This window comes from Melospiza melodia, chromosome 5 (assembly GCF_035770615.1).
Source record: "Melospiza melodia melodia isolate bMelMel2 chromosome 5, bMelMel2.pri, whole genome shotgun sequence".
In the NCBI taxonomy this organism is placed as follows: domain Eukaryota; kingdom Metazoa; phylum Chordata; class Aves; order Passeriformes; family Passerellidae; genus Melospiza; species Melospiza melodia.
Genome location: NC_086198.1, coordinates 15,863,643 through 15,873,278, shown reverse-complemented (window position 1 = coordinate 15,873,278; position 9,636 = coordinate 15,863,643). Strand labels below are relative to the sequence as shown.

Genomic DNA, 9,636 nt, shown 5'->3' with positions numbered 1-9,636 from the left:
CACAAGTTAAGTGTGGTACAGGATCTCATTCCAGTTGTGATCTTCAGTTACTTCTCTACCAAAACTAACTTGCACCACGAGGAAGAAATGACAGCTGTAGTAGCTGCCTCCTACCACCTAAGAAGAGTTGGATTCCTTCTACTCGCAATGACTTCGGCAAGGGAAAGGGTTAAGCCCCCCAGTGAATTTTCTCTCCAGACTTCCAAAGGGCAGGTGGCATTTCTTTTTTCATGTTCACAGAACAAGTTGTGTAGAACCATTTCCAGCTCCTGCAAGGGAGCATTTTGTTTGAAAACCTAGGAAAAGCCACCTTCGGGGAAATGTAATTTTCTTCCTTTTTTTTTTTCATGTTTTTCAAGTTGCTTTCTTAGGCAAACAAACTGGTATAACGAATTTTCTATAGCTGGCAAAGCCCACTTGATTACAATGCCCTCGGGACATGGGTATCACAAGGCAAATTAGGTTCACCCAGACTTCCCCAGCTTGAACACAACTGGAGTAAGTACTTGCAAATGACTTTGTAGCCAACACGAAATATCATGTAAATATAGCTTCAATTACCATATTGAACAGAGCTCAGATAGGAGGAAGGTGGAGGACCAAAGCAAACCCCAAAGAGTGTTGAGGGATAAGTTTCTGTGTAAGACCGTGGGAAGGATGGGGTTAAGGAGTTCTGGCTGTCACCGTCTCTGACAGATTCTCATTCCACCTTGCCTAACTAGCTGTAGCTTCCTTTCAGAGCTGGCTAAACAAGAACAAGATAAAAATCGATACAGACTAGTCGTTGTGACACTCTTAATAGCAAATACAAGGGTGTACCATGAACAACAGTGTGGATATAGCGGTAGTTCAAGTCTTTCTGAAATCAGCATGCAAGTGTTATCTGCAAAACTATTACAGAGACTTGTATTCTGTTACAAGTATAAAATTCAACAGAAAATAAACCCTCCTGCTTTTCAGTTGGCCCTCAGAGGGTCTGGGTGCAGCTAGGTTTAATTTTTTTATTATAACCAATTCAGCACTGTAAGTTCGGTTGCATTCAGTAAGATCCCAGAGGCACGAATACAGGGGGTCTCATTCACAATCAGAAATTCAGAAATAGTGCAGCTTACCAATGAGACACTGTAAGTCTGGTTGGGTTCAGAAGAACTTGCACAAACACAGACTCACCAAAAGTGCAGTTTATTGGAACAACAGATTGTAGATTCTTACAGATTGGCAGTGATGGATTCATGAGATGTGCAGAATATAAATATATATAGTACTATGTACAAGTGTTTCCAGATATATTTTAGAGGTGCAAATCTTACCAAAGAGGCATCCCAACTTTGGGGAAGAAGAGAGGAGTAAAGTATTTGACTTGTCTGCAAAGTGGTCATATTGTCAAACACTGCCACAGAGGATTTCAAATGCCAAATCACATTTTTGGAGAAGTGGAAGTGAGAATGTAGTCAAATATTCTGTTAGCTGCTATCACAAAGGGGAAGGGTAGACACTTTATACCTACATGAGGAATGTTGAGAGTTACAAAAAGAGAGATTACAAAGGCTGTATGTCTTGGCAAGGGCAGAACAGGACTGTGACACCTGAGTGTTACTCCCTATTCCAGCTGGATTGCAGTGATGAAAATCATCTTCAGCCTAGAGATAACCTATCACCCCAACGGCAGGCCATCATGCCCATCCCTTCAGCACATATTTCACACCCCATCTCACCCCTACAATGTGTGAAGCTGTTTAGAGATAACAGATTAACAGATATATCTGTTAAGCTGAACAATTGAATTCATTAATCACTACAAACAATACAGCAGTGCAGCCACAGAGGGTGGGATTTTCCTGAACCCAAAAGCAGCAGCCAGCAAGGAGACCAGTAGAGCAGAACCCTGTTATTTGATAGAGATCCTGGAAAAGGGCACAAGGGAACCCTCTGCAAGAGGAAAGAACCCTGGGGGCAAATGCAAGTCATACAGGAATTCCTCTCACCACAAAAACTAGAGCCTAAATATTTTTTCCCCATATGAACTATATTACTCACCTAAGAGGAGTTGGTTCAAAGTTCAGCATACTAAAACCTCTGACTAAAAACTGTGTACTAAAAACTGAACTCCTTAACTCTCACCTAAAAAAAAAATTAATTTCTCAAATGCTCTCTGCTGCCTGGCTCTTGAAGTTCCACAGATATCCAGATTTGTATCCTGGAAATACCATGGCAGAGCTGAGCACCTCGTCATGTATCTCCCACTTAAACAGGATCCAGAAACTGTAAAGTTCTGAAGGCTGTGGTACAAAGAGCTTTCTGGGAATGCTTCATCAGCCCACTGAAGATGATCTCCACCACTTCTGCAGAAACTAAAATCCTGCAAAAAATTAATTCAAGGAAGTCCAAATATTACCATGTTAGCAGCCCAGTACTTAATGAGGGGGGAGCAGCAGTACCCACTTTAGAGAATTTGTTGATATTTTTGGGGCAATCGGAAATAATAAGGAAATAATACCAAGTAGTAGGCAGAGTAGAAAAGAAGGCAATGCCACACCACAATTCTCCTAAAGCTCTGAGAACACAGAAAGTCCTTCAGGTACCACTCTGTCCCCAAGGCAGAGGTAACCTTTACCCAGCAGCTCCCACTGCAAGGCTGAGAGCCTCTCAGCAAGGAGCTGCCCTAAAGGCAGGGCACCAGCAAAGCCATCCAGCTTCCCAGGGCAGGGGGAAAATGGTCAGGACAAGGCAGCAGCAGCCTGGGTGCTGGGCTGTGTGTGTGATGGGCTGCAGCAGCCTGGGTGCTGGGCTCTGTGTGATGGGCTGCAGCAGCCTGGGTGCTGGGCTCTGTGTGATGGGCTGCAGCAGCCTGGGTAATGGGCTGTGTGTGATGGGCTGCAGCAGCCTGGGTGCTGGGCTGTGTGTGATGGGCTGCAGCAGCCTGGGTGCTGGGCTGTGTGTGTGATGGACTGCAGCAGCCTGGGTGCTGGGCTCTGTGTGTGTGATGGGCTGCAGCAGCCTGGGTGCTGGGCTCTGTGTGATGGGCTGCAGCAGCCTGAATGCTGGGCTCTGTGTGTGATGGGCTGCAGCAGCCTGGGTGCTGGGCTCTGTGTGTGATGGACTGCAGCAGCCTGGGTGCTGGGCTGTGTGTGTGATGGGCTGCAGCAGCCTGGGTGCTGGGCTCTGTGTGTGTGATGGGCTGCAGCAGCCTGGGTGCTGGGCTGTGTGTGATGGGCTGCAGCAGCCTGGGTGCTGGGCTCTGTGTGTGTGATGGGCTGCAGCAGCCTGGGTGCTGGGCTCTGTGTGATGGGCTGCAGCAGCCTGGGTGCTGGGCTGTGTGTGATGGGCTGCAGCAGCCTGGGTGCTGGGCTGTGTGTGTGATGGGCTGCAGCAGCCTGGGTGCTGGGCTGTGTGTGATGGGCTGCAGCAGCCTGGGTGCTGGGCTGTGTGTGTGATGGGCTGCAGCAGCCTGGGTGCTGGGCTGTGTGTGTGTGATGGGCTGCAGCAGCCTGGGTGCTGGGCTCTGTGTGTGTGATGGGCTGCAGCAGCCTGGGTGCTGGGCTGTGTGTGATGGGCTGCAGCAGCCTGGGTGCTGGGCTGTGTGTGTGATGGGCTGCAGCAGCCTGGGTGCTGGGCTCTGTGTGATGGGCTGCAGCAGCCTGGGTGCTGGGCTCTGTGTGATGGGCTGCAGCAGAAGCAGCTCAGGCACAGCCTGCCCAGCACAGACAGCCCACACAACATCAACAATGAGAAGCACTAGAAAAACTCCATAGTAAAAAAAGCAGGGGCACAAGGGCTGGGTAAATGATGCAAAACCCTTCACCACTGTGGCCTTCAAACATAAGACACCTGGGGATAGGCTTTCAGTACAAATATCATTATAAATATCATTAGGAATTTGGACGTGGTAAATGCTCCCTTGGCTCCTTTTATGCATGCATGTGGGATTGAGGTTGAGTTATTTGCGCTCACAACTGGGTCTGAAGTTGCTATGGGATTGTTCCTGAGTACCTAAGTTTGTTTCAATTTATCTCCTTAAATAGCAGAGAGGGGAGTCCAGGTTGTGCTCATGAGAGTGTTTTGTTAGCCTGCATGAGGTGACCTGAGGCTGGTTTCATGCACTCTACCTGACACGTCCCTAACCTTATCTGGATGGTAAGAAATATCCTTGCTTTGGCTCAACCTTTGGTGTTAGGCTGCCTTGCCAGGTAATCCCAGCTGTAAGGAGCTCCAGGCAGCCAAAGTGAGCCATGTGGAAAGTTTGTGTGTGTGAAACAGGGAATGTCTGTGGCAGGGATATCTCCATGTGATAGGAGGCCTTTTTGTTCCTCTTCCTAGCACTTCTGTGGACAGAAACTAGAGAATTTTTTGTTTTGTTTTGTTTCTTCCTACATCGTGAATGGTGTTCCATAGGGGTATTATGGCCTGCAACTTGCTTCTCTTTTTCTGCAAGGTAAAGGGCACATGGATCCTTGATTTTGAAAACAAACAGGTTTTAAACGGCATGTTGAACGACATCTTAAGTTCTGGAGGCTTTTGTAAAACCTTGAGGTTTGTTTTTAAACTTTACCTCCCCCCAAATCCTTCAAACCCTTTTTTTTTTTTCTTGCTGAAGGAGAGTATAAACAACTGATGCTTCAAATAGACAGAAGCACCAGACAGTTACATAAAAACAAACTGCCAGATCCCTGCATGTAGGAGTGCTGCTCTCAATTCAGTCCTGCCTCTCTGTGCCTGTGCCTGGAAGTAGGTCTCCCCACCCGGAGGCGACAGCAGCTGGGACTAGAAGCCCCAACTGAGACAGGGGGGTGCAGGCATTGATGATGTAGCCTTGGGTTGTCCTTCATAGCCAGGGGACCAAGTACTTGCAGTCAGACATTGGAGAAGAAGAGCCACAAAGTTTTAAATCTTTACTATGTGTGTGAACAGCTCAAAAGACCTTTAAGTGAAGCTCTAGGGACATATCCTCCTGTCTTAGAGCTCTGAGTACTTCGGTTGTTGTAGACCTGAATAAAGGGGAAAAGTTATGGTGTGGAGAGCATCCTCATGAGGACTTAAGGGTGTCAGCTCTACCTGCCACTTAACATCTGGCTCTAAGATATTCATTGTGCTCAGGACTCTTCAATATCAAGGGAGAAGAAACAGAAACTACACCCACCCAAGTGGTGGGTTTGTGATCAGGTTAAAGTGCATGACAGATGTAGCTTGTCTTCCCTCTAAAGAGCTAGCTATTCAGCCATCTAAAGGCCAAGGTTTCTCCCTGAGTTCACTGCATGCTCACCGATGAACAGCAAATCTCTCAGATAACACAGACTTACAGTGTTCTGGAAGAGCACAGCGAATTGTTACTTTTTTGAAGCTGAAAATACAGGATTAACCAAGAACACCCTCAGCCGAGCTCTGAGGTTCAATGGTAACATACTGAAAACAGCACCTCGAAAAAATAAGTGGGTTATGGCTTCATTTTAGGGAAATACAGCCAGGGATTCAAAGTGCCCAAGGTAAGGAAATTTGCACTACGTTAAATGTTACACTTGGAACAGAAAGGATGATAAACTGCTTTTAACTGCAGTTTGTGAAATAGCCGGTGACACAAAGGGGTCTAAGGCTGGGTGGCCCTAGGTATTAGAGATAAAAAATAAAAATCAGAACACGTGTGTAGTCATTGGCACTTCTCCAGGGCCGCAATTTTGAGAAGTTGATGGGGGAGCTTTATTTGACGCCCCTGAGCAGCCTCGTGTCCTCGCTAAGGCAGTGTAATAGCTGCTCATCCCAAACCCGCGCATGATCTCCTCCAGGCTGCTCCTGAGGCGCTTTGCACACAAAGCCAATTAACTCCATTGTGGAAAGAAAGCTTCGCGGGCAGCGCGGCGGCTCTGGAGCCATCTGAGCACAGAGGCGAGGCTCGGAGCGGGACCCGCCGATACAGAGCCCCGCGAAAATGAGTGGAGTGACTGTGGGCAGGGTCTCTCTCGCTGGTGACCCCACGGAGCGCCAGCCCCAGGGCAGGCCGTCGGCGCCGAGCCGAAGGGAGCCCCACACCGCGGGCGACATGACCGAGACACCCCCACCGCCATCCCCCCCCCCCCCCCCTCCGCGCTGTCTCTGGCCGGGGAGGCGGTGCCTCTCCCGCCCCCCGCGTCGCGCGCCCGGCCCCGCCCCAGCTCGCCATTGGTTGTCGCTGGGGCAGAGCGGCCGCCCCGCCCGCGGCCATTGGCTGGCGGCGCGGCCGGGGTTCCCGGATGCGGCCGCGCGGTGCGGATATAAAGGGCCGGGGGAAGGCGGGAGTGGGCGCAGTTTGAATCGCGGCGGGTCGGCATAGGTCGGTGCTGTCGCCCGGGCTCGGTGCGTGCGGGACGCTCTCTGCTTCAGCCTTCCCCTGCGCGGCACTGCGCTCCGGTTCGCTATGGTGAGGAAGCGCGAGGGCGCTCGGGGGGCGGGCGGCGGCGGCCGCCGGGGCCGGGCGGGTTCCGTGCTGCTGAGGGGGGGGGGAAATGCGCGCGTGCTCGGTGGGGGGAGGGCGGGGGCGGCTGGGGGGATGGTCGCACGCGCTGTGGCGCCCCGGGAACGGGGAGCGGGGGCCGCGCATGCGCGCAGGGAGCGGCCTGTGCCGCGCGGTGCGGCGGGTGGCGCGCACGCGCCTCGCAGCCGCGCGGGTGGCTGTGCGCGGGGACGGGGGGGGTGGGGTGGTGGAGGCGCGGGCGCATGCGCGGTGGGAGACGTCAGCGTCTGCTCTTCTCTTGGCATTGCCAGGCTGGTGGGAAAGCTGGGAAGGACTCCGGGAAGACCAAGACCAAAGCAGTGTCCCGTTCCCAACGGGCTGGATTGCAGGTGAGCAGGGGCTGAGGTGTGCATGAGTGAAAGTCAGGCGGACCTTCAGTCTGTTGGTTTGTTTGTGCAGTGTGAAACCTTCACACTCTGCTGTCTGGCTGTTGTCTGGAACGATGTAAGGATCATGAACCAGACATTAGCACACCCGGCCGGTTTTAGACCTTTGCATATCTATACAGGGAGGAAAGCAGTTCCTTTGTGGCCATTGCTGGGAATCGTGAAAGTTGCTGATGTGAGTTTGGCATGCAGTCTCTTAACTGGATTCTCAAGTTTTGAAATGCAGCCCGTGCTTCTGCCGCTGGGATTTTGCTGCCCACAGTGTGGTTTTGTGCAGAGCCTTTCTGTCGTAACAGCCTGTTCACGCTTCTGTTATTCTGCAGTTCCCTGTTGGCCGCATCCATCGGCACCTGAAGTCCAGGACAACCAGCCACGGGCGTGTAGGAGCCACAGCTGCTGTGTATAGTGCTGCAATCCTGGAGTACCTGACAGCTGAGGTAAAATGCCTGCAAGGCTGTTAGCAAGTTGGTCAGTCCCCAAAAGGTGTAACGACCAATGCCCACTGTATTTGACAGTTTGGACTGGGTTGTGAACTCTTCATGTGCTTCGAGACACTTTTAAAGTGTCTCAAAGAGCAAAAAACCATGAAATATCACTTCTCTGCATTTCAAGCAGATCCTGCAGTGTGCCTTGTTGGAAAAATGCAGTATTGAAATAACTTTGAGAATGGACCATTACAGCATGTCATATCTGCTGTAGAACACTTAATCTGTCATTGGGAAAACTAAATGCAGAGCTCCAAAGAGGAACCCCTTGAAAACAGACATTGTTTGCTGTCTTGTCACTAGCAGTGACACTGTATTTGGGGCAGAGAATTGAGCAGCTAACTGTGCTGTTGGTATCACTAACAGTGTGCTGTTGGTCTCACTTGATTGTGTAACTGTTGAAAAAATGGCCTTGTTTCAGGTCCTTGAGCTGGCGGGAAATGCATCCAAAGACTTGAAGGTGAAACGTATCACTCCCCGTCACCTGCAGCTTGCCATTAGAGGAGATGAAGAGCTGGATTCTCTGATCAAGGCAACAATTGCTGGTGGTGGTATGTCAGTGCTTCCTGTTTATGGGTGCTTGGGTGGCATGAACTGTCACAGACTTGAAGTTAGTGTTGTCATTTTATTTGAAGCATGAAGTTTAGGAAAATTGTTGAAGAAAAATAGCATGGTCTTAACTGTTGTTCTTTTTTAGGTGTAATACCACACATCCACAAGTCCCTCATTGGCAAGAAAGGACAGCAGAAGACTGTCTAAAGGATACCAGGATTCCTTGTTATCTCAGGACTCGAAGTACTTAATTTGTCCAGTGTTGGTGATTCCAGTGGACTGTATCTGTGAAACACGATTTTGCCTTTTTTTAACTTTGAGAAGCTAAAGCTCCCTTGAGCTTTCTAACAAACCAAATTTCTGCGTTGAAGTCTTAACCATATTTAAGTGTTACCATGGCTTCAAAGAAGCTATTGTGTTTGTAGTGGATTGTAATTGAGCCGACTGTTTCTAGATTGGTTTAAGTAAAGGAAATGTTTGGTTTTGTACAGACTTTTCATCTACTAGAGTGGAAATACTCAATAAATGTTATGTCAGGACTGATTTGTCTCTTTGTCATTAACTGGAAAGTCTGGTCTCCACTGTGCAGCACTTGGAGTTGTTCCAAGAGCACGTAACTGAAATCCCTTCCTGCTGGGCTTGGGGCATCTTGAAATGCAGCCTAAGAATACGGTAATCGTTAAATACCGTGAAGGGAAAGGGCACAGGGCTTTGTCCTGTAGAGTTACACTCTTCCTACTGAACCTGCTGTGTCCTGTGCTGAAACCGTCTTTAGCAGGGCTGATGTTATTTAAGGCCAGTTTTACTCAGTCTCAGCCTTCACAGGGGCAGAGGGTCTGTCATGCAGGAGTGTAAGATAAGCTGAAGGGATGTTGAAATTCCATGCTTCACATAATTTCGTGTCAGGGCCTCTCTTAACTGTTTCAGCTTGCAAAAGCTTTGGACAGACATCCATGAAAACAGGAACTGTACTGCAGCACCCTTTAAATTGTGCCATGCAGTAGAATCCTCAGTAGCAGTGGATTACAGGGGGCTCTGGGCACACCTTCAGCTGTCCCCCACTCTGCTAGTTCATTTCATATAGCACAGCCCTGCCTGTTGTGGTAAGGGAAAACCTCCTTTTGTTAAGGCAGAGGGAATGGTTACTGTGTGCAGTTGGGAGTAGCAAGCTCTCTGCCTTCCAGAGCTGCAGTCACAGTGAAATACTGCAAATAGATTTGGTTCTGCTGAGAGCAGGCTCTCGTGTTTCCCTAAGCTCTTGGAGGCAGTAATCTCTGCTGCAGCACTGTGGCTGGGAGGCGGTGACCTAGATCGGAGACGCCGGTGAGACCTGTGCTAGCTGCGCTCCTCTGGCGCTGCGCTGCTTCCCCGGACCAGCACCCTCCTTGGCGGCACAGCACTCCTTGCGGGCTGGGACTGTTGTCACTAATTACAGTCAGCCGCTAATGAGCACCGTCGGGCACGGGGAGCGGTGGCACCGTGCGGGCCCGCAGTGCTGCGCGCACGGTACTTTTCCATCGCAGCCGGCTCCCCCGCGGGGCCGGCTGTGAGGGCGGCTGCGCTCCGGGCCGGGCAGATCCCAGCGCTCCCGGCCCTTCCAGCCGCTCCCGGCCGGGCAGATCCCAGCGCTCCCGGCCCTTCCAGCCGCTCCCGGCCGGGCAGATCCCAGCGCTCCCGGCCCTTCCAGCCGCTCCAGGCCGGGCAGCGGCGGAGCCCCGGGCGGGCGGGGCGG

General features: G+C 50.8%; 1 protein-coding gene across 2 annotated transcripts; it reads left to right on the top strand.

The window, feature by feature from the left end:
* The first annotated feature begins 6,231 nt into the window (after positions 1–6,231).
* On the top strand, positions 6,232–8,443 carry LOC134418297 (histone H2A.Z). 2 transcript variants are annotated; one of them, XM_063156407.1, is made up of 5 exons: positions 6,232–6,388; positions 6,733–6,810; positions 7,191–7,304; positions 7,774–7,903; positions 8,050–8,443. In XM_063156407.1, exons 1-5 carry the CDS (start codon positions 6,386–6,388, stop codon positions 8,109–8,111), a joined length of 387 nt encoding a protein of 128 aa, XP_063012477.1. In that variant the 5' UTR covers positions 6,232–6,385; the 3' UTR covers positions 8,112–8,443. The 2 variants fall into 2 exon arrangements, with proteins under 2 accessions (XP_063012477.1, XP_063012476.1); XM_063156406.1 differs by lacking the exon at positions 6,232–6,388 and having other exon boundaries at positions 6,685–6,810.
* The last annotated feature ends 1,193 nt before the right edge of the window (positions 8,444–9,636 follow it).

Bases quoted from the DNA above. Each gene is read 5' to 3' on its own strand.
- LOC134418297 (XM_063156406.1), top strand. From the start codon at position 6,685: ATGCGCGGTGGGAGACGTCAGCGTCTGCTCTTCTCTTGGCATTGCCAG. The intron at 6,811-7,190 runs GTGAGCAGGGGC...GTTATTCTGCAG, and splicing joins CCCAACGGGCTGGATTGCAG to TTCCCTGTTGGCCGCATCCA. The intron at 7,305-7,773 runs GTAAAATGCCTG...GCCTTGTTTCAG, and splicing joins TGGAGTACCTGACAGCTGAG to GTCCTTGAGCTGGCGGGAAA.